General features: G+C 42.1%; 1 protein-coding gene across 1 annotated transcript in view; it reads left to right on the forward strand.

The window, feature by feature from the left end:
* The first annotated feature begins 1599 nt into the window (after positions 1-1599).
* Positions 1600-24885, forward strand: part of MBOAT1 (membrane bound O-acyltransferase domain containing 1) — a 58770-nt gene continuing 35484 nt past the window's right edge. Inside the window, exons 1-3 of the mRNA XM_042870278.1 lie at positions 1600-1740; positions 23542-23687; positions 24215-24292. Coding sequence (XP_042726212.1) covers positions 1651-1740; positions 23542-23687; positions 24215-24292 — 314 coding nt within the window. The 5' untranslated portion in view covers positions 1600-1650. The remainder of the gene's footprint in view (positions 1741-23541; positions 23688-24214; positions 24293-24885) is intronic.

The raw sequence follows: 24885 nt of genomic DNA on the forward strand, positions 1-24885 counted from the left end.
TTTGGAAAGTGAGATTCAATTTTCTGGAAGTAAAAGGGAGGAAAAAAGCAGCAAAGAAAAAGCAAAGTATTTTGGTGATCAGAACACAATAGAGGATGCTTCTTCCAGATACTTAGCTATGAGGAAAATATTAAAAGGCTTAAAATAATGGACTACATTCTTAAGCTTACTTATTTTCTCCTCCTGGAGTGTGATCTACTAACCCTCAAATGTCTATAACCAGTTTGTTAAAGAGGGAGATTTGCAGATGCAGGGACTGTGAAATCCCATGACTGTGAAAGCAGATATCTGATAATAGCAGATCACTGAGGTTTGCTAATTCTATGCAATCACCATTATAGCAAAGGGCAAATATGACTGTCTTCTTGAATAGTAATAATAATAAAAAGAACCATACACAACCTCTTGGAAAAAGACTAAAAAATGAACAAAAAAGCTCTCTAAAAAAATCTAGCTGCCAGTTGAATCAGCATATGGAGTGGGAATGGTAGACTGTACAGGCAACTACAAAACTTGCAGTTTTCATTGTTTATGGAATGGAGGAGAGTTGCTAACTGTTATGTTTGCAAAGATAATTACCCAAATACAAATTGTGATTTCCCAGTCAAATAAATGGTTTTGATTAGAGATTATTACAAAACAAGTATTTCTTTGTATTTTATCTTCCCTTGTGTCATGTTTCTTTTTCCTCTCTTGTGAGGGTTCATGAGTCTAATAGTGTGAGCTTTACCAAGACCAAGTGCTGGGTCCTGCACGTTGGTCCTAGCAACGCCATGCATCACTACAGGCTTGGGGCAGAGTGGCTGGCAAGCTGTGCAGAGGAAAAGGATCTGGAGGTGTTAGTTGACAGGCAGCTGAACATTAGCCAGCAGTGTGCTCAGGCGGTCAAGAAGACCAACAGCATCCTGGCTTGTATCAGTAATAGCACAGGAAGCAGGAATAGGGAAGTGATCATCGCTCTCGGCACCAGAGAGGTCACACCTCGAGTTCTGTGCTCACTGTTGGGCCCCTCAGTACCAGAAAGACACTGAGACCCTGGAGCACATCCAGAGAAAGGCAGTGAGGCTGGTGAAGTGTCTGGAACACAAATCTTATGAGGAGCTGCTGAGGGAAGTGGGATACTTAACTCTGGAGAAGTGGTATCTCAGAGGAGATATCATTGCTCTTTACAGCTACTGGACAGGAGGTTGTAGTGTGGTGAGGGGGTTGGCCTCTTCATCCAGCTAACTACTGAGAGGATGAGAGGGAACGGCCTCAAGCTGTGCCGCATGAGTTCAGGTTGGATGTTAGGAAAAAGGCTTTCTAACAGCAGTGAGGCACTGGCACAGGCTGCCTGGAGAGGTGCGGAATCACCATCCCTGGAGGTATCCAGGAACAGGGCAGATGTGGCACTGAGGACCGCGCCCAGCTCGGGCGGGGCCCACCCAGGCGGCAGGTGAGCGGCGCGAACTCGGGGCGGGAACGGCCGTTTGCCGCCGGCGCCGCCGCGCGGCCTCCCCCGGCGGTCGGGCCGTTAGGGCGGCCGTTCGGACGGCCCCGCCCTGCCGAGCGCCCCCCTGCGGCCCGGCGGGCGGCGCGGCGCGGGGCGGTGTCGGCGGGCGGACGGCGCGGTGCCTCCGGGCTGCTTGTCACCGCTGCTGGGGATGCGGCATGGCCGAGACGCCCGCAGCCCCGCATCGCACCACCGGCTCCACATTGTTACACCCGCTGAGCGCGCTGCTCGGCATCCCGTTGGATCAGGTGAGCGGCGCGGAGCTTAGGGAGGGGTTCGGCGTTCTTGGTCCCGGAGCGGCCGGGCGGCAGCGAGCTTCCTCTGTTTTTGCGGCGGTATTTTTGTGGCGGTGTCTTTGCGGTGGTGTTTTTGTGGCGGTGCCCCGGCAGGCTGCTGGCTGCTGCTGGGGATGCTGCGGCGCGCGGCGCGAGCTGAGCCGCTGCCAGGAAGTTTGTAACGTGGAGCGAGAGGCTCAGGTGCTTCCCAATGCGTTCCTGCCAGGGGCCGGCCAGCTCGGAACTGTGTTTGGGGTCGCTGCTGTACAGCGGTCTTTGCTGGCGGCGTGCGAGTGCGTGATGAAACGCAGAGCCCCTGTCCGGAGGTAGGTGAAACGCAGCAGCTCGGTGGTGCGGTAGGTGTGGACCAAACCCTTCGTGGCTCCTGGTTGCTTGTAGGCTGTGCTGACCTCCACACCTTACGCCGTCCGTGTCCACGCGCACCTGCGCCGTTCCCGTGTGCTTTCAGGGACGAGGAAGTTGAGGCTGGTAGTTGGACAGGGCTTGGCCGAGCTGGAGCTGCCCAGTCTCGGCTCTGGCCGGCTGGGAACAGCAGGCAGAGATGGGAGCTCACCTGCCGTCCCCTGTGAGCAGAGGTGCTGAGAGGCGTTTCTTACTGTTGTTTGTTTGCGAAGTTATGTGAGAAAGGCAGCATTTCAGAGTTTAAAACCCAAAACGTGCTGATTTTCCTTTTTTCAACAGAAAGCACTAAAGCCACCAAATGATAAAAGCTTATGCCTGTCAGTGAGTTCTGCATCACCGTGAGAGGGAATCACTTCGAAGCGTTCTGTGCTGTGATCAGCAAACAGGAGCTGTGAATGGCACACATCTGTCCCTCTGGCATATCCACAGCCCCATGGCTGTGCAGGGTTAGGTTAGGCTGGCTGACTCACCAGATAATAAGGACTGGCTGACCTCTAAAGGTCCCTTCCAACACTCAGGATTCTATGATGTTGTAATGACACCGGGCCGACTGCAGGTTTTCCTTCGAGCTCTCAGCACCCTGGCATCTTGCCAGCCAAGTGGCACAAAGGTGATGCTGTTTGTGGGGAAAATCCTCCACGTCTGGTTGTGCGCTGTGTTTGTCCCGGGGACAGCTTGTCCCTGTTGCAGACAGTGGGCACTGGTGCTTGTTTTCCTTGAGCACACACAGTGAGCAGAGGGACTCCCTGCCACTAAAGCATATGGGGCCGTACTGAGTGCCAGGGCTTCCGGAGTTCTGTCTTTGGGTTTCTCTGTGCTCTGAGAGAGGTTCTGATCTGTGAGAAAGATCAGAAAAAGCATTGAGCTGAAGGTAGGAAAAACAAAAGTAGTGAGTGTTACCCTTTCAAAGCAAGGTTATGAAAGCTGAAGCCGTGGTAGATGGAAAATGTTTTGTCATCTGTTAAGCAGCTCTTGTGTCACACTGATCAGAGAAAACGGAGGTGAATCTGAAAAATGTCATTTTCCACATGGGTTGTATCCTTCATTTTACAAATGGTGATGTAGGTTTAAAAACCATGCTGAATTCCAGAGGGTGTAATTCGTAGCTGCGTGGTCTACCAGGCAGGCTGTGCACATTTTATTTACTAGGCAGCATATTGCATGAGAACATAGCAATGTTTGCTGCTTGAGATGCTAACAGCATCCCGAAGTCTCAGAGTGCGTTTGCTTGTGTCTTTAATGGATGATTTATCTTTGAATTTAGCATTGAAGTATTATTTTTAAGGCGAGCTATATTCAGTAACAAGATTAATGAGCTTGAAAGAGGATGAAAAGACTCTGTGTTCAATTCATCCTCATCTCCCAGGAAAGCAGACTTTGAAGTTTAGCTGACTTGTATGCTAAAAATATCTGGCTATGTCAATGGCACACCTTCATCAACATTTAGGAAAAGTGGGGTAGTGGGGTGGGATGGGGAGGAGAAGTGCTGTGAGGCATATTGGTTGTTTTGCTTGTCACATAAGCCACAAATCACTAATTGTGGAGCACCATCCCTCCAGCATGTTTATACAGTACTTTTTTCTTTTTTGTCACACATACCCTAAATCACTGTGATATACAGTAATTACAGATCAAACTTTTAGCAGTGTAATGCCTCTAAACAAAGTGCATTTTGAATGAATACAATGAAGAAATAAATACTCTGTTGCAAGTTATATTAGAAGTCTGTTTAGCGGCACCATTCATCCATGTTTTTACCATGCCTTCCTCAACTCTAGACATCTCTAGATGTAATTGGGGTTCAAAGGGTGAAGACATTTGATCTCAAAGTTTCGGATCTCAGGGTTGTTTTGCAGTGCAGCCCCTTGATATCCTGGGTTACCTGTTGCCTTGGCAGTAACTGGCTGTGTGCTTTGTATCAGCTGCAATACAGCAAACCAGAGCTGCTAGCTGGCCTGGCCCTCACCTGCCTTGGACAGCGTGAAGGCTATTGATTTTCAAGGAGATATGTTAGGTGTTCAAGGAGCATCCCTCAAAAAAACCAGCATATGAACGTTGTCTCATTTTTATGTCAGAGGGTCCTCATTGATGGGGCCTGCCGCATTGCCCTACAGGTGAAAAATGTGCATTCAGACGCAGCACTGGATGCTTTGGCTGCTAGCTGTATGCCATGGTTTGTCCTTTCACTGCTGCATATTTATGTTTTGGCAGCAGCTTAAATCAAACACTAACTCTTTGAGGGGCTGAAGGGTGCATATCTGAGACTTGAAATAGCTGAAGTATTAGAGAAGTCTTTCTGCCCATTCCTTGGGTTGGAATAACTCAAAGCATGCTCATGAATTGTGTGGTGGTTTTTGTTATTATTTTTACATGTGTGTGTATATATGTACATTTCCTTTAACAAACATCAACAGAAATTCTGATCTCAAAATTGCGGGGTTGCTAAATCTAGCATTTTTTTCAACTTCAATGTTGCTTCTCCACTTCTTGTTTTTTTAGTTAGTCAGAAGGTTTATTAGTCCTGAGCCTCTTTGCATGGCTTTTCTAATTCAGCTTTTGGAGCCTAAAAAGACAAATTTAGCTTTCTAGGAACTCTGCAGACTTAGGCAAGGAACTTTGGGGTTTCTTTAATGGTCTTCATGGAAACATTAGAAGATGCAGTGCAGAAGAAAAAACTAATTTGTTACAGATTGAGGCAAGATCTGAAGATGGAAGTTCATTGAAAACATAAGTGGGGTTAGTGTCTGATTTTTACTTGAAAAATGGGAATTGAGGGTAACAGCAGCAACTATTCATGTTTGGTATGAACTCTGCTGTATTTTAATTCCTTAATGTCAGTCATTCTGCATTTGAAAATTCATTGTTTTAAATTTGAATTGCCGTGTACTGTCAGATTCACTGCCTCCTTGCTTGACACACCCTCAACTGGAAAAAATAAAGCTGTATAAACCCTAGTTCTTTGAGAAAAATGATATTTGAAATCAGTGAGATATCACACCTTTACAAAGAGGCAGTCCATAGGTTGCCAAAACCAGCTTTGTTGTCGATGTAGTTCTGACTTTTCAGCACCCAGATTTTGTAAAACTACAGCTCGTAAGAGAAATGAAGGATGCACCACTCCACCGAGGAACAGAAATGCAGTCTTGTTGACACCGTTTTGGATCCCTCTGTGGGTTTGTAGTGCCCACGGGCTGCCCAGCCTTTTTGTGCTTCAGGAGCAAATCCGCCCTTCTGCTTGTACCTGCTTCTTCTGGCTCTGGGATGCTTGATATCACTGAGTCAGCCCCAGGGTGGAGGCATCATGCTTTCCAAAGGGCAAGGCTACCTCCAGAGCACTGCTTTCTGTTCAGGTCAGTTATTATTAACAATTGCAACAATACACATTTTCCCCTGCCTTAGAAACATGCGCTGCCATTTTCATTGTGTTCTCACTTGGTTTGGCATCACGGTCTTGGACCGCATGGCCGATCTCTTGATACTATGTGTGTAAATATTTCCACATCCCTTCATTCCTTGAAACAAAGTCTGTCCTATTAAGTTTTTCATTTGGCAAGAGGCAAAAGTGCAACTGGAATCAGCTGCCTGCAATTTTCCCCTTTTTAAGCACTTTCCTTCTCATTTGTGTCAAATGATATCTGGAAAAATAAACATTAAGAACGCTGTATAAAGTTTCCTGAAGCCTTCCCTGTGCATTAATCATGCTTGGAATGATTCAGCAGTGCCCCACAGCTATTTTGAGACAGCGTGAAGTAGTGATGGAGCATCCTAGGCATCGGCGTAGGGGTCTAGGCAGTGAGCACAGAGCTGGCTCTGTTCTGCAGGGGAGACTCTGGTGCTTGGGATTTGCTGTGTGTTGGCTGGTCTGGCGTGGTATTGAGTGTCCTGGCTGCTCCTTGGCTGCTGTTGCAAAGTTAGTGAGTGCAGTTAGTGAGGATGGGCAGCTCTGGATGAAGGCTTGCCAAACTGCAGATGTTGCTGGAGTTCCCTGGGCACTGGACTTAGCATCAGTGCAGAGGTGAATCTGAACTTTTCTACTTATCCAAAACCAAGTGGAGGGTTTGATGTCAGCAAGCTGAGTTTCTCTTGGTGTGAAACAATCCCGTATGTGAGCTGGCAGCAACAGGTGGCCTTCAGGGTACAGAAGCTCGTGTCTCCTGGGTGCTCAGGCAGTCAAGTGAAAGTATTCAGAAGGTTTCCAGGCAGTCAGGCTTGCTCTTAGAATTACAGTCTGATGCATAGATTTTTACTGTCCTCTGCTAACAGGAGTGTTCATGTTAGTGTGCAATTAACAAATTGGGAATGAATCCCCCTGCTGTCCTCACTTGACTGTTTTGTACATAAAGTGTATGCTGAGCATCCAGAGAACTGGGTTGCTTTTAGACCAGATGAAGCGCCAGGACAGGCTCCAGGACCCTGCAGTGCTTCAGCTGCTAAAGGGCACATTATGGTTATCCAAAGCCGGGCTCTCCAGATCCTGAGTAATGTGAGTGTGAGGTCCTTGGCATTAGCTGTGTTTCTCTTCAGATCTACTTCTCTGGGCCTTGTTACTTGCTAACATCAGCACGGCCAACATGTCTGACATGAATTTGGTGGTTTCTTCTGGGTATAGCACTGGTCAGGCTTGTTTGGTTACTTTTGGGTGGAATCCAGCCTGCTCCATATCAGGTCAGTCTGCTGTGGCTCTGCAAACAGGCAGTATTGCACTTGGAGAAAAATGAGTAAAGGAAAACCCTTCGGCTGATCCCTCCCCAGGGAAAGGTTGGATGTGATCATTATCCCTTTTTATGAGCTTAATTTGGAAAGTTGATTTTCACTGGTCTTTTATTTCCTGGCTTAAGGCATTTGACACAGCTTTGCAGAACTGCAAAAAGAAAAATACAAGCAACAAGCAAAGTGTTTTTTTTTTAAGCTTCTTTTGGCTGCATACATTATGTTGGATGTGAAATAATCTTCACTGTTTCAAACTTGCCTCATCATAAGAAATTTTCAGGTAAGAGAACATTAATCTTAATGATGTGAGTAAACAAAAACTTGCAAGTGTATTACAGAAACAGAATTGTTTCAAAACTTGAAACATTAATAATTCCTCAGTAGTAGCGCTCCAACATTCCTCTATAAATCATACTAAAACATGCAAATGGAAAATAATTTTTAAACCAAACCTCAAAACAGTAACTATTAACTAGACAGATTTACCAGCTTGGGAAGTTTCTGCTATTTTTTTTCTTCTATTTTTTTGTTTTTCTTTTTAAACAGCAGAAATGGTACTGCAATGACTAGAAAGGGTTAATTGATCTGTTTATAGCATGACTTTCACAGTGCTGTCTGCTCCAAGACAAAACAAGTACAAAATATTAGGACAAATCTTCATTCTTGGTTTCCAGAACATCATCTGTTTGCTTCTGGATGTTTTTTGTAGGTGCTGTGTAAGGACTCTAAACACTTGCCTGGTGTTTCTGGGTGGAGGGCTTGTTGGATAATAGGGATTTTGCCAACGTCTGCTGGGTGTGTCCTCTTGTGAATGAACTCTGCACCATAGTGAGTGGGATGCTTCCTGGAAGCATTTAGGCTGTCTGTCTAGATGACTTATTTGAAGGGCAGATATGCCTGGGTGCGTGCATCTGCCTGGTAGATCCTAGACCCAAATGTGACAATCTCAAAGATTTCCAACTTTAAAATTCATTATCAGATTATATTCTGCAGCCTTCCAGTTTGGTGAGCAAGTCAGGCTGGACAACTGGGAGGGAAAAAGGGGAAAGGAAAATATTCCTTTAGATCAGTTTTTTTGGATTACATGTGCAATAGTAAATCAATAGCTATCTCAGGCCAAGAGAACAATTCAGCTGCTGGCTTTCATGCACATTTGCTCCTTCGACAGGCCCAGGGCTTCTGACAAAAGCTCTAGGTCAGCTTGAGCAATTTCTTCATTTGTGGTTTCTTGTTCAAGTGTCGTTTGACACTGGTATGCAGATAGGGCAGGAATGGGGAAAGCAAGGAGGCAGGGGAAAGAAACCAGGACATTTGAGGACCCCCCGCTCCCAACATTTCTCAGATAATTTCCATTCTCGTTTTCATGTGCACACATACCGCTGTGTTTTTTTGCTTGTTTGTTTGTTTTTTTTCCCCAAGTACGGTTGAGCAGAAAAGATTTAATTATTAACTCTTGTGCCTAGCTTAAATGGCATTATAAACTACTGAAAGTAGGTTTTTCCTGTTATCAGTGCAAGGGAGTGTTAAAGAATAGTATAATATTGACTTTGTGTATCTCATGTGTGCGCAGGGAGAGCAGCTTCAGACCACTGAAGGTTTGCAGGAAGTCTCTGCACCATCAGGTTTCCAGCTGGTAGACCAATGATTTATTTGTTTGCAGGAGAGATGTTTTTAGAATTACTTTGTTCACACAAAAATACTGCTGTTTCTTAGTTTAATTTATCTTACATTTATATCTCTTGCACTACAGGGTTTCTGGAAATGTTTTACAGTGTGTGCTGTAACGAAGATGAGGAAAAACAAGTGTAGACAAATGATTTGGAGACAGCAACTGGGAACCTAAAGGACTTACTCTTTGATTTACATCCAGTTTCTGATGGCACGATGTTTTTACATCCACAGTGAGTTGTAGGCACTCTTAGCGCCCACAGCTGTTTATGCCTTTGTGTCTGTGTTTGTGTTCATGCTAATTCCCTTGAGGCAAAAATTTGTGGTCTGTAGTTGCCACAGCAACAATAACACTACACTGTGTTTTCTTTTTTTTCTATTTTTTTTGCCTGTTTTGTACCACTATGCTAAAAGTGTAGGCATATTGCTGTGATATGTTGTGAAATGTAGTGGACTTCTAAGAGGAAACGTTTGCTTATCTTTTTATTTGGAGTCCGTAACTTTGATGTAGCATTACCTTTCTTGCTGCTTCTCCACTAGGATACTCATTCCTGACTGCAACCCTGCAGTTGCAGAGAAGAAATTGGGCTCAGCAGTTTGGGAAAAGAAAGTGATAGAAAGATTTTGCTGGTGCTAAACAGCAAATAAAATCAGTTTTAGACCAAGAAATTTGTTTAGGGTAGAAGGGAAATCGTAATGCAATTATGTTTCTGTCTTATAGCTGTACAAGTCAGTTGAAGGATGATTGTAGGTATTCTTTGCCATGAAACAAAAATAAAAATGTGAACATAGTAAAAAGGGAAAAAAAATACAAGGTACATTTCTTTTCTTTAACATGCAAAAGCAAAGCAAAGGATCTGGACTGTCTGCATTAGAAATATGACTGTTAAAAAGGATCATACTGAAAGTATATGTGTGCAGTATAAGGGAAATAGATCTAGGGCTTCTTTCCTTCCATCCCCCAATATTTCTATGCATGAGGAGAAAGTCGTGATAATGCTGAAGGCTGCAGATTCAACAGGGATTAAAATGATTTTTCATGCAGTCCAAAATTGGTCATTGAAACTAATTTCAACAGGATGCTGCTGAGGCCAAGAACTTGCCCAGAGCCAGTGAGGACTTGGATGTTTACACAAAAAAACACGAGTATCCAGAGTGAAATACTTAATAGCTTAAGAGGGAAATCTTTTATTTTGCAGGCTGCTTTTAGGGTTTGTCCCCTGTGTGGTGACTGCCTTCTGGCTGACGCCTCTGGATACTGAGCTGCAGCTGTCAGCACAGAGCATGGCTGCTGCCATTAGGGGCAGGTGGCTGCCAACTGGGTTGGGAAGTATTGGTGGTAGGTGGGTGATGGGAGCAGATGATCTTGGGGGTCTTTTCCAATTTTGGTCAACCTGTGATTCTGTGTCGAGCATTTCCTCTCAGCTTAGGTCACGCTGCGCGTCTTTTACACTGTATTTGTGTTTAATGGTCTGTCTGTTCTCTCTGATGTGGTGAGGCAGGTTTGTGGTGGAGTCTTCCTTCGTCTTTTGATGGGGCTTTGACATGCCAATCATTAGTCTGTCATCTAACTGCTTATCAATCACAAATTTGTCATGTGCCGTTACCTCGATTGCTCGACTGTCTCAGTTGGTTTTCATGTTTTTCTGACTTAGATGGGGCTGAGCCAGGCTTTAAATTAGACTTCAGTGCTTAAATAATTACGAAGAGAAAATTCGTTCCATATCTCCCTCCTCTTTTTTCTTTTTTCTTCTCAAACACTTTATTTTTTTTTTAGTGTGATTACTAATAGGGGCAATATATCAGACTGGTTTAGGAGACCCTAAATGGCAGGTGTGCCTCTGTTTCCTATGTCTAGAATCAGCTCTCTGCAATTACTTTGATTGCTTCTGCATACAGACCTCATTTACTTGCTGTCTGTGTCCTAGAGAGGCTTCAAGCCATCAGTGGGGACTGATGTCCCTGTCATCCCCCTTCAAGGCTCCTTTCCCTTGTCCAGTATAAAGGATATGCTTTGGTGCTTCCCAGCATCAGGGAAACTGATAGAATCATGGAATCATAGAATTGTTCAGGTTGGAAAAGATCTTAAAGATCAAGTCCATACTGTGCTAACACTAACAACCCTCTGCTTAATCATGGGAAAAATTCCATCTGTATGTTAAGAGAGCTTAAGTTTGCTTAAAAAAAAAAAAATCAAACTTGAAATATTTTTTAGAGTGCTTTTGAGATGACCAGGTATTAGTAATACAAAACCTTTTGATAAATGGAAATAGGTTTTGCAAGCTAGCTGTGCATATCATACGCTATACTAGTTCTGTCAAAGCATTTTTTTAGGCTTTACATGTAAAGGGCTTACTTGAAGGGTAACTTAGAGTTATTTATGTAATTTGCACGTCTGTTGAATTTCTTTCCCCCAGCTATGTTCAAGTTCACAGTATTTGAACACAGTATTGTTTGAGAAGAGCTGGTTTCAAGATTCTGGAGTCCAGTTGCTGTACTTTTTTGGGGATGATAAGTTGCTTGTTACTGCGTAATGAGAGCATCACTTGAATAACTCTAGGATGTAGGGGCATCACTTGAATAACTCTAAGATTTTTCCCCCACAATTTTTCCCCCAATAAATCCTAAGGGGGAAAAGGTGAGGCTGGCTCCTGTTGCCTAATGATTGTTCTCCTTTGCATTGGAAATCAAGTTACATTTCTTCTATTGCTTACTCATAAGCATAGCAAAAATATAATACTGTGGGTAAGTAATATAAATGTGGGTGTGGTTGTGGGTTTTTTTGTGTTTGTTTGTTTTTTTCCTCCTGATATCACAGCTATCTTTGGAAAATTTCAGTCTTAGAAACTAAAGTTCTGCTGAATTATATATATAGAAGTATGGGCCCCTGGTGGGGATATGTAAAAGGGACAGCATGTTTTTAGTGAGACAAGGATTTATTATTTTTTTTCCTTAAATGTAGCATAGTGTAAAAGAAGTCAATGAAATACAATTTGTAGCAAAGTCCAAGTTTCTCTTTCTTATTGTTTACATTTCTTACTCATCAATTGACAGTTGCTTATGCTGCGTGTTTTCCTGTTAGTTTTTGTTGTGTTTTGGTTGCTAAGTTTGAAAACTAGAAACTTTTTTTTGCTGTGTGTGTGTGGAGGAGAGCCCCTGGAATTCATTCAGGGCACAATGGTTCAGCAAAGCACTAATGATTTCCAGACAGTTTAGTTTAGTGACAGTTGAGATGTTTGACTTGCAGGAAGTCCTGAATGCTTATTACTTTTCAGTTGCTTGTTTTCAATAGTGTTCAAAGTTGAGCACCTAAAATTAGACACGTTCCGAAGTCCAGCTTCCAGAGGGATTTGCTGCAGATGTAAGGTGCTTTATCACGGACATAACTGAACAGCTGGCTTTGTTCTTGTCTTGCATGGTACAAAATTGCAAATTGTGAACAGAAAAAAAGGAAGGGAAGAACAGCCATGACAGGATATTGTAGCTGCGCAAGCTTTGCTGGTGGCTTCTCTTCCTGCCACAGTTCTGGAGGGATTAAAAGTAAGTCTGCAGCCCACATCAATGAAGGCCAGACAAACACATTTTATATTAAACACCACAGAGCAATAAGTTCTCCTTTAAACTGTATTATAATTGGGAAGAACAGTATTTTATGACTGAAAGCAGATATCTGATAATAGCAGATCACTGAGGTTTGCTAATTCTATGCAATCACCATTACAGCAAAGGGCAAATACGATTGTCTTCTTGAATGATAATGATAATAAAAAGAACCATACACAACCTCTTGGAAAAAGACTAAAAAATGAACAAAAAAGCTCTCTAAAAAAATCTAGCTGCCAGTTGAATCAGCATATGGAGTGGGAATGGTAGACTGTACAGGCAACTGCAAAACTTGCAGTTTTCATTGTTTATGGAATGAAGGAGAGTTGCTAACTGTTATGTTTGCAAAGATAATTACCCAAATACAAATTGTGATTTCCCAGTCAAATAAATGGTTTTGAGATTATTATAAAAAAGGTAGTTCTGTGTATTTTCCCTCCCCTTGTGCCAGTTTCCTTTTTCTTCTCTTGTGCAGAAACTTGCCAGTTCTGCAGTTGCACAGATTGACTAGACTAAAAATGTACTCTGTACAAGCGGTTTACTGTTGGTTTAGTTCCATCTTGCCCATCCCAGGGCAACCAGGGAGCAGGTGAGCCCATAGATGGTGGCACTGGAGGAAGGTAGAAAACTCATTCTGTCTTGGGAGTCCAAACTGAGCAGATTCACTGCAGATTTTGGTGGCTCTTACTGATAGCTTCCCCAAAGCCTTGGGTATCCACTTTTGTTGTTGAGGGGATACATGCTGGAAGGTAGCTGGGAATATCTGCAGTACCTCTTTCAGGAAGCGTTGTGGTTCTGCAGGGTCAGAAAGGGTGCAGTGGAACACTGAGGTACCCATGTAGCAGGGCTGGAGCATAGGCAGATGAGCAAAGGTCTTCAGCTTGGTGTGTGAGTGCCCGTATGCTGAAGGGATACTTTTTCTTGAGCTCAACTTAAAATGTAGAATCCTTAGAATTGAAACCCTTCAAGATTGACCCTTAAAGGTCATCTCTTCCAACTCCCCTGCAGTGCAGTGGGACATCCACAGCTAGATCAGGTGGCTCAGAGCTTGGTCCAACCTGGCCTTGAATGTCTCCAGGATGGGGCATCACACATCTCTGAGCAACCTGTTCCAGTGCCCTGCCACCCTCATTACAAAAGACTTTTTTTTCTTTAAGTTTGAAACCATTTCCTCTTGTCCTATCACCACAGACCCTGCTCGAGAGTCTGTCCCCTTCTTCCTTGGAGCTCCTGGTTAGATACTGTAAGACCACTATCAGGTCACCTGAGAACTTTTTCTTCTCCTGGCTGAAGAGCCCCAGCTCTCTCAGCCTGTCCTCCTCGTAGGAGAGGAGTTCCATCCCGTGGATCACCTCTGTGGCCCTTCTCTGGACACACTCCAACAGGTCCGTGTCCCTCCGGTACTGAGGACTCCACATGTGGACTTAGCAGCACAGCAGAGGGGCAGGATTGCTTCCCTTGACCACTCATCTTTTGATGCAGCCCATGGTATTGGGTTGACTTTCTAGGCTGCTAGGGCACATTGCTGGCTCATGTTGTGCTTGCCATTCACCAGTACCTGCATGTACTTTCTGCAGAGCAGTGCTCTGTTCTTCGATCCCCTGGCTTGCATGGATAATAAAGGTTGCCTGAATGCAGTTGCAAGACCTTGCACTTGGCTTTGTTGAACCTCATGAGGTTCACCTGGGCTCACTGCTCAGGCCTGTCTAGGTCCCTGTGCATTCCATCAAGAGTTTTCTTCTGTGCTCATCATCAGAATTTTGCTTCGTTTCTTCTGTAAGTGCTGTTAGGAGTGTTTTGAAGATGCAAAAGACTTAGGGAGGAAAGCAGGAAGCGTTGAGGTTTGCAGCACCTGCCTGCAGAAGTAGGAAGCTGGCTGTGTGCAATAACAGCTGTCACAAAAGGGCCCTGCTCCCTTAGAACTCTTCCACACATAACTGGTAGTTGATATGCTGGTGCATTGTTTTCTCAAGTCTTTTTCAACTCTCTTTCAAGCAATTGAAAAGGGTCTATGAAAGACCTGCTTCTGAAATGTTAGACCATTTTAAGGCATCTTTAAATGGTAAAGCAAAAAGTGAAGCTACAGAAACTGTGGGTCATTTTTGAAAATCTCACCTCTTCCGATAAAGTGGAAGTCCTGTTTCATACTATGGAGACTTCTTTCTCCTGTTAATGCATGGAGTATGCTTCATCTTCCCACATCTGCATTATGCATTTCTATGGCTAAGCTTATTCATCTAGATTATTTTTATGGGCAGTAGAAGGACCTGTGTCAGACTTGTATTTAAGGATTAGATGAGTTGCAACCTCGAACTGCCTTTATTTCCCACTAATAATGAAGGAAATTGTGATGGGGCAACTCCAACAGCAACATCAGTGCTTGGAAACATAAATTCTACTCCTCCCTTGAGCAAAATCCTTTCATGCAGTTTTAGATCATATCTTATGTTTTACATTGCTTTTATGTTATGTTACTAAGGGCATGGTTTAGATCATTTTAATGCATGGTGTTCCAGATTTTAGATGTGTAAGGGCCTAATAAATTCTTATGTAATACCATTGATAGGTCTAGAAGTCTTAGTCTTTGAGCAAGCCACTTTATTCCAAGGACAATGAGTTTGAATTTAACACAGTGCTGACAGTTTCTGTAGGGAGTGGAGGAATAAGACAGGACAACAGCTTTCTTTTTGTTTAGAAGGTCTCATGAAATTGGCATTTTTTTCCTTTTACAGATGTTTGTTTCTTTCTGTTGCATGTATTCACTGAGATACCATTAAAATAATGTGAACACAACTGCTCAGTTTATTGGTGTGTTCTTCTAAAGACCACAGGCACATTTTTCTATAGAAAAGGAACTGAAAATAGAATTGCATAAACATTACAACAACATAGTGGGGCAAACTGCTTTAAATTTGCCAGTTCCCATTCTGGTGAAAGAGTGCACTGTTCTGGCAGTTCTCACTGAGAAAACAGTACTTACTGACTTGCAGGTAGTAGCAGAACATCACTGCACATAAATGATCACAATGTCAGCATCTGTTCAACATACAGAGTCTTTATAGTTCGGTGTAAGAGTTGTTGACAGCAAGCTCAAGCTGAATTTGGGTCAGGTCCAAGTATTAAATTTATCAGCCATCGAAACTAAGTGTGTGAATGTGTAACTTAGCATGATTTAGATTTTTTACTCAGATGCTTTTCTTTTTAGCTTTCTGATGACTCAGGTCTTAATCTGTTCTGAAGCTCTGTTTATGTATCCTACAAGTGATTATTCTGCTGGTGGCTTTGTAGAGGTAATCCAGAAAGAACATCTGTTTCAAGTTTATAGTCTAAATCATGGAAGGATATTTGACCCTGTCAGTAGGAAAAAGCAGAATCTACCCACGAAAACAGCACAACAGTCCAAAATGCAGTTCATTTGGCATATTCTACTTTACCAACTCCATTTTCAGCATACAACATCAGCAAAAAAGCCAGGGCTATAAGAATTTAGTGCTGCTGCTAAAGAGGCTAGTAGTCTGAAATTGATCATGCAGGTACTCTCTCCTCTCTCATGAGAGCTGTTTTCCTGAGTGCTGTTTGCTTTGCTTCTGCCCCTTCAGAAATTTCCACAGGGCCCATGTGGCACAAATTAGTTGTTTCACTGTAATAATGGAGATTTGAATTTTCAGTAGCTTTATCAATATTGTTCCAGTGTAAATGAGTTTGTCTCCATGCTGTTTGCAATTCACAGTGCCTGGATGAGTACAGAAAATATAAGATCTTGTACATGGTAGTCAATTCTGATTTCTTCCCAAATGCCTGTTTATGCTGACTCTTGGTGCCCTGAGTTCTGGGCAGAGGAGTGTCACTGTGACCATCCAGGGGAGCTAGATGTGAATTGAATCCCTTTTCTTCATGAAGCCTGGGACAAAATTGTAGCAGTGAGAAACCTGACTTGTTTTCTGTGATATTGCACTCCTTCCGGGGGGCATTTGTCACTTCCCTGCATAGAGTTAAGTGATCTCTGCAGAGAATATTTGTCCTTAGGATTCATAAAAATAGTCTCGAAGATCAAAATATTTTGGAAAAAAATTCAGTAAGTATCAGATATCTTTGAGATGATCTGATTAAAGGATATTCCATCTCTCATTCTTAACACACCCATTTCAAATATCACAATCTGGATGTTAGGAAATGCTATCAGAACAGCAGGTCTATTATTCAACATCAAAGTAGAAATGTCTCCAACAAAGCGAACTTAAACATGTTTGCCAGGTGCCTTTGATTATATGTGCAAAACAATCTTTTGAACAGAGAAAAAGAAGTTATTGTACTTCTCTAATGCTTGCTTTTTCTTTGCAAGCAAGATACCTTCCTGGAAGATGGGACTGATCTCTAGTGAAGAGGAATATTTTATTATGATACACCCTATTCAAAACATCGTTGTTGGACTTTACAGTCAATGGTTTGACTTGCGAGGGAGTTGCTGTTGTTGTCAGTAGTTTCTATTAATATGCTTCCTTATGCCCTTCCGAGCACTGCAAACAGCTGGTTGGTGATCTGTGCTAAGTTAGTGAGCAGATACTAATTTACAAGATAAAAACCTTGTAGCAGCCTCCTAAACTATTGCTTGCTAGTAGACAGCAGCAAATCCTGAGTATCTTGACTGTGGGCTGTGATGTCCTTTTTATAGTTTGCACACTTTTTGTGTAGCAAATGAGTTGTAGGTTTAAGGCCTCATTGTCTAATATTCCTAGTGAGCACAAAGCCTAGAGTTAACACAAGAGTTATGTTCTTCACTGTCTTCACTGTTATGTCTTCACTGATGGCAGTCTGCATTCTCTGTTGTCTGTTGAAGCAGGCATGGACCTGAATGCCAGCTGGGAATATTCTGGCAGCCTGGCTGTGTTATAACTCCCTTGCACCTCTGTTTGTGAACATGTACGAGTGTGCAACATGCCTACATATGCCCAAAGGCTGTGTGTTGCAGGGGATGCCTCAGCACCTTGTCGTCAAATGAATGACAGTTTAGTAGTGTTTTGTTTTTTGAATAGATTTCCACAGTGAATGAGATGCAATTCAAATTAATAGCATCAGTAAGATTTTCACATAGAGAAGACCGGCCATTTTGGGTAAAGAACTTAGTTGCCATCTGGAATTGGGAGAGAGTGATGTGGTCTGTTTGTTACATTCTCCTAGATTTTTGGAAAGTGAGATCAGATTTTCTGTAAGTATAAGGAAGGAAAAAAGTAGCAAAGAAAAAGCAAAGTATTTTGGTGGCCAGAACGGAATAGAGGATGTTTCTTCCAGATACTTAACTATAAGGAAAATGTTAAAAGCCCTGACATAATGAACTACATGCTTAAGCTTACTTATTTTTTCTTCCCAGAGTGTTATCTAGTAACCCTCAAACATCTATTACCACTTTGATAAAGAGGGAGATTTGCAGATGCGGGGATTGTGGGATGCGTGGAATGAAACTTCCTGTGGAGAGTGACTACCCTGAACTGTGGTTAGCAGTAACCCAGACTATATTAGTCATGATTTACTACAAGGGTGTAAAGCCAGATTTGGCCTTCTGCCACATTTTCTGTTTCATTACCCAAGAATCTGTAGCTAAGAACTTGCTATTTTATTCTTGTAAGATTTCAGGTTGATTTTTTTTTTGTTTTTGTTTTTTTTGTTGTTGTTTTGGGTTTTTTTTTGCTTTTCTTTTAATTCCACAATCAATTCCCAGTATGCCAAACTGTTCATCATCTACCTGTCTCCTTCAGGAGTTGAGGTATAGCAGGCTGTTATTTCCCATCCCCCTGAGCCTAGTTTACTCTCACAGCAAAAGCAACCATTTGACCATAAGCCAAAGTTTGTTGGGTTATTCAGCTGACCAGCTAACAAACTTGTGGTTTCCTGGAGTATCTGATATGATAGAAGAGTAAAGACCTGTGGGTCTTTTTGTAAAAATACAGCTATGTGGGACAAAGAGTCAGACAGTGAATTTCTGCTAAATTAGGTTTTAGTGATATTTCCTTAAGCAATATATCTAGAGTATCCATTGCCATCCTCCAGCACCAGTGCAATAGGAAACCTGCCCATTTGAAGATCTTTGACAAATGCCTTGAGAATCGTGTGGCGACCAGGCATACTCACCATTCAGAAAATGACAGGGAACAAGGTTATGGCAAGAGGCCTCGTAATGCCCATGGTCTTGCAAAAAACAAGGAGGAGCCCATGGAGGTGGTTCCTCCACCAAGTGTTATGAGCTCCAGGCATGCTGGATGCCCACAGAACAGCCTGGAGACAAGGCATGCCAACCAGTCAGAGAAGGCTGAGAGGCACAGACACTGCCATCATTCAGGGAATGGCATAAGACACAAATATGGCCACTGTTGTTCACCCAGCATTAGGAAGCACAGTTATGGCCACCATTCAGAGAATGATGTGGGGCTCATGCATGGTTTTCAAGCAAAGGGTAGATGATGGCATGGGACAGTATCTGTGTCCAATGGCAACCTTCCTCTCTGCATAGCAAAGTGGCACAGGGAAGCCATTTTCTACAAAGGGGCCTCTAGTTCCCCTCAAGCCTTTTTGTGTTTCACGTGAAGTTATCTGTCACAGCACAGAACCCCCACGGCCAGCCAGGTTTGGTTACACCCATCAACTGCTGTCCCTCTGGCCTCTGAGCATCACGATGAATGCAGCTGCCTTTGTTTTGCCCTTTATTTTGGGTGGTCAGGCACTGAAACAAGGTCCTCAGGGCAGTGGTTGTGGCAGCAAGCCTTTGCAGTTCAGGAGACGTGTGGGCAACACTCTTAGACATAGTTTTTGAGTATTTTGTCTTCCCACATGTAGGAATGAGTTTAACTAAAAGGTCCTTGTTTGTCTCTTTCCTCCTTTAGAAGTTCTGTGTTATTGTGAATTTTTTTTAACAAACAACAGTTATCATCACTCCAGTTGAGCTGAAACTGTTCCACACTTTGTCTCTCCAAAACTGGAGATGCCTACTTCTGTATTTCAAGGCTGCCTTTAGCTAGCTTAGACTGAGATTTAAGACTTTCATCTGTTAGTGCTGGATACTGTGACGAGATAGGCTTTATGTCCTCTGAAGTTTTATTACAGGAAATGAATATATTATCCACTTTGTCAATGTCATGTGTTCTGATTTCCAGTTTTATTGCATCTTACTCACTGGATAATGAAAAAAAAAGAATTGTGTAAAAGGCAAAGAAGTTGATGTTGCAAGTTGTTTTATTTTTTTCTTGACAGTGTTGAGTATGTGTAATGAGATAAAACATGGAGTAGGTGATTTATCATGATGAGTTGTTGTGAGAAGTGTTAATTCCCATATGGTTTATTTTCTGTTTCTATATTATTTTTGTTTGGACGCCATTCATTAAAGTTCAGAAGTCCTCAATTTACTGTTTACAAATTGTTTTTAGCAACAGTGAAAGTAACCAGTAGTGAATAGTATAAAATCTTTCCTATTTGGAAAAGGGAGGAAAGTGTGACTCATCATTTGTTTGTGATCCATTGCAAGCTTTCTTAAACTCTCAGGAGTATATTCACTTGAGCACCTTAAATGTGTATAGTGAAGAATAGGATGCATTTTGAATGGAGTGTGGTAAAGTCACTGTCAAATGAACCAGCAGTGTTCATGTCTGTGTGTGAGTGCAAGTGTTACAGTGCCTTGTATAAATAGCTGAATAAAGATGGCAGTCATATGAAAAGCTATCACGGTTGTTCTGTGGGATCATAGATCAGATCTAGAGCTAGGTTCAGTGCTCGGTTTTAAACGAGGAATTACGCCTTCCAGACAGATTGAGTTATTCACAGCACTTAGAGTAGAAAGTTAACTAAAAGTCAGTCTTGCAGTGCTGTACCTTTCAGGGAGCTCTGTACTGCTAAATTTGATCTTCAGACTGAACCTGGTGCAAATAAGTCATGATGGTGCCTTTGTTTTCTGAGTGCAATGTCCAGGTGGAGATGTACAGAAACTATTCCTCCATGCTCACATTTATTTATAATTTATTTTCCCCAACAGATATCAAATAGCAGTTTTATCAGTAGTTGGTATATTTGCTCGGCTTTCATCTTGCTTTCTCCAGAAGCATTATGACTCCCTGGCGCACCTTCAGTTTGATTCTGTGTTTCTGCTATATCGTGTTTGAAGATCTGGAGCTGGCCTATTTGTGTTAGGCATCCTATTACATGCTTTACAAGGAGATGGAGCTGCAAACCAAGTGTAGATGGTAGTTATTTTGTGGGAGATAATCCAGAAGAGTATAATTAAAAAAATAAATAAATCTGCAAGTCTTAATGGTAGACAAAGACAATCAAATGCAGCATGTTGTATTTTGGGGCATGGCTGCCTGCCAGAAAAATGTGGACCTGGAAGAAGAAAACTGCAGAAGCACTGTGGTTGCTGCAGCTCAGAAGGAAGGGTAAAAGCAAAGCATGCATATTCTAAGCCCATGAGTGAAAGTCTTTTCTTTCTGCGTTTTATATTGCCTTTTATTTTTTTGTATCTTGGGTTTGATCTCCTGAGCAATGCATTGGGTGCAGCCTTCTCACTTCCCTTATGCTGTTGTGGTATGTCATGTAACGTTCAAATGGCATTCAGGAATTATGGTACATTTTTATGTTTCTGATAATATCACAGTCACTTACGAATCCAGAAATGTTAAACTTTCTTTTTTTTTTTTTTTTTTTTTTTTTAAAATATAAAATTTTATTTTTTTTTTTTTTTTTTTTTTTTTAAATCAGATCTAGAAAGGTTTGTCTTTATTTTTTTCTTTCTAAATTGGATCTGTAACTTTTAATGGTATGTTGTAACCATTCCTCTGTAAGCTACGTCCTGGCTAAATTCAGTTTAAAAATGTAACTGAGCACCAGTATTCTGAGATAGTTACTGACTGAATATATTAGGCAATTGATGTTCAGCTGCTCTGCAAAGAAAACATTGTAAGCAGAATGAAATTTAAGGCAAGGGTTTACTTTTCCTTTTATCCTGGTACAGGGATTTAATTCAACTCCAGCTAAAGCAGTGCAGGAAAGAAATTTTCGTGGTGAATTTTCACACCAAAGTGAAGATACAGTGACATGGTTGGTGTACCCCTGGAATCCCCTGGAATCCAAGTAGCCCAGGTAGTGCTTGCTCTAAGGAAGCAGCAGTACAGGGTAGCAGCAGGGTTTGTACACAAGGCTGCATGCTGTAGGCACTTCATGTTAGCTTGTGATGAAATTGCTGTTGCTTGCTTTCTGCTGCTGCTGTGGTTACCTGTCATATAAACTATACAAATGCTGACACAAGTCTGTCTGCCATGGAATCTCACACTGAATTTAGCAGCATATATGAACCTCTGAATCCCAGCATCTTTAACATCTCAGACTGAACATGCAACAAGTAGATGAAAATAAAAAAAGAAAGTATTGCTTATCTTGATGCTTTTTTCATGATGTAAAGCTTACATGAACAATGTTGCACAGAAGGGAATATTGCCTTTTAAACAATTGGCCACATCATGTTTCTGGAACTGTTTGGTCTTTCTTTCTTTCTTTCTGTGTAGTGAATGAGCCATGAAGTTGAGCTTCCCTGGATGTACTAGTATAACTATAAGTGGGAGCAGATTGAGGCAAACTTAAGGTTCACTGAGTTTTCATTTGGATGCATCCATCAGTCTTGGAAACTTACATAGAAAGGATGCAGTCAGAATAACCCTGTAGAGGATGTTCTCGCTGCAGCCATTTTTCTGTGGAAGGGGAAGTGGGAAGATTTACTGTTTTGAATGCACGGTGTTGCAACAGATCAGATGAGAGTTTGGAATTTGTGCCACAGCATTTTGGTTTTGTGCCATTTTGTTTTCTTGTTTTCAGTGTAAGATTTAAAAAGTAAGAACTGTAGCATTCAAGGAAAGCATAAAGTACTGTCATGGTAAGACATTCCCAATTCCTTCCTTCAGTTATAGTTCTGTGATATCTTCTGTTTGTAGATGCTGGTAATTTACGAGAACAATTAATAAACAGGTATTATTCCTGCTACAAAGTAAGAAAATTAAGTGAATCCAAGTATTTGAATAATTGCATTATTGTATTGCATTGCTGCATTTCCTCTGTTTCAACGATGCAGGCAGTAATGTAGCCAACAAACCTTTTAATGAAAGCGTTTGATTTAACAGCACCGTGTTGGATGTTGTTTACCAGAATAAAGCAATCTGAGGGCTGTAGTGTCTTATTAAGCACATTGTAAATGTTTTTGACAAGAAGTCTGGTTGAATCCAACAAGCTCTGGGCAGCCAGCATGTCAGAGCATTTCCAACTGTGATATATCATCCTGTCCTGGACTGAAATCTTTGGGTAATCATCTAATCCAAACAATTGCTAAAATGTTGCAGCTTATTTAGTTTTGCTCATTCTAGGATGACATGCTGATGGAGAGGTCAGAACTAATTTAAAATTAAAAGGACTGTAGCTGAATAAATGAATTTAACTCCATCTGTCTAGGGCCCAGGGTGGAGTTTTGGATATGGTATCCAAGTCCTCTGCTGCTCTTTTAGAGGCTGCTCCTGAGCTCTATTCTTCCTTTGTCTCTTGTGACTTTTGCTGAAGCAGTCAGAGGGAAGGTGACTGGAAGAAAACAGCTCGGTGTCAGCATTACTCTGAGGACACTACAGCTTTTGCTTGTCCTTGTGCCTGACAGGAACTGCTTGTCCTCTACGTGTCCCTGTCCTGTTGCTCCTGCTGCCATCATTAGCTCTTTACAACTGCTTCCTAGGTACATCAGAGACTTGCAGCAGCAGCAGAACAATTAAGAAGCATTTTACTTTAGCTATCTGCGTGGTGGTAGAGCAAAGTTGGTTTTTTTTGCATTCTTGAACTTTGGAAAAAAATGGCACATTGAAAAGCCTCCTTGGAGGATGCTGTGCTGTGGAGCTTTTCAGCTAGCCAACAAAGCTGACCAGATACTGCTTGCAGAAGTGTTTCCCATCAGACCTGTTATACAGCCTTGTTTTGGGGCTTGTGGAGAAAGTCAGGCACAGAGGCAGTAATTCAGAGCACCGGTCTGCTTTCTGGCCTCTGCCTTGCACAAGGAAGACAGAGAGGAGTGGATGTCCTCTGCACCTGGACTGTGCTGGTGACCGAGCTGCAGCTTGCTCTTGCTTTTCTCTGAGTTTTCAGATGGCTCTGCTTTTGTTTATTCTCTTCTTTTGCTGGCCAAGGAAGGTTACCACTTGGACTCACAAATGAGAATTCGGAGAAACAAACAAAAGATTCGTTTCTCTCCCTTTTCCCCTTCCCAAGCTCTGTTCTTTGTTTCTCTGAGAATGGAGAGGCACCTCTTCCTTCACCTCCAAGAATTACAAGTTTTTCTGTTGTTGTTTTGTTTGTCTTTTACAGATAAATTTTGTAGCCTGTCAACTATTTGCCCTTTTGGCTGCCTTTTGGTTTCGTATTTACTTGGGTCCCAGTCATGCCAGCTCTGCTGTTCGCCATGCATTTGCCACCCTCTTTGGAATATACTTTGCTGTCTTCTGCTTTGGGTGGTGAGTATTTAATCACTAAGCAGGCAAGGCTTGGATAAAAAAAAATATTTAAACTTCATATCAGCTTTTCTGGGTTGTCCTTTTAGTCTTAAGAGCCTCTTAATTTTGCAGTCCTTTAAAAAAATGACAAAATTTATACCAGCACAACCGCCCCAAGCCTACAAAGTAAAATGAGCCACAAAAGCATTTGTAAGTGAGATATTTGATCTGTGATATATTTGTTCTGGCAGTTAGTCACACCAGTTTGTTGTGAAGACAGCTCTTTTGGAAAAGATGCATCCAGTTTGAATGAGCTCTTTGAGCTAGGCTGCTCTTTCTCTGAATGAAACACACTGACGACATCTTGTCAATAAGAGTTAATCCATACTGGGTATTCAGGCTATAAACATGTCATTGTGATAATCCATATTTTCTGATGCAGCGTCACATTTATGCCATTCGCATGAGAAACTGTTCCTTCACTCCAAACTGTCAGGCCCTCCAGGTCACATAGAAATTATCTAAATATTCACTTTGTTGTCTTCAAGGTATTCCATTCATCTTTTTGTCCTGGTGCTGATGAATTATGGCATTATGAATATGGCGAGTATTCCCAACATCCACAGGTGAGCACGTGTGGTGGCAATACTGGAACTGCCCTCTGGTCTCCTCTCCTTTCACTGAGAAATGTGTTTTTTTTTTCAGTTCTGCTTTTTCTCCTTCACTACCTTTCTTTCTGAGTTACTTGCACAAGCTTTGTTCTTTCAGTTACAGAAGCAGCTGTAATCTCAATTTGTGGTTTTTGCATTGGGACATTGCATTTGTCTATGAAATTTTTGGACCCAGAAGTAGGCTTTTGCGGGTTTAGTATTTTATGCCCAAGCTTCTGTTTTTTTAACTTAATGAAGTCATATTCTCCTTAGTAGTGTGTCCTTGAGGATTGCTTTCAATCATCCTTTTTAATGTGTTCTTCCCCTTGCTGCTTGGCCTTCAGCTATTTTCCAATTATTCTTGACTTAAGTAGTTCAGTTAAGGTCACTGTGGCAACTGAACTTAGTGATCTGTGAAATAAGTCTTGCATTCGGTACTGGACTTGGAGCTTGAAAAAGTAGGAAGTACCACATATGCTATTACTTTGGAGTAGAAGCTTATGGCATCACCATGAGAAGTTCCCAACCATGGGATCTTGTTTTTTTCCCTATATAGTTGTATTGGAGAA

The sequence above is a fragment of the Lagopus leucura genome, unplaced genomic scaffold (assembly GCF_019238085.1).
Source record: "Lagopus leucura isolate 7727_CA_CO unplaced genomic scaffold, USGS_WTPT01 Super-Scaffold_100002, whole genome shotgun sequence".
Classification (NCBI taxonomy): Eukaryota; Metazoa; Chordata; class Aves; order Galliformes; family Phasianidae; genus Lagopus; species Lagopus leucura.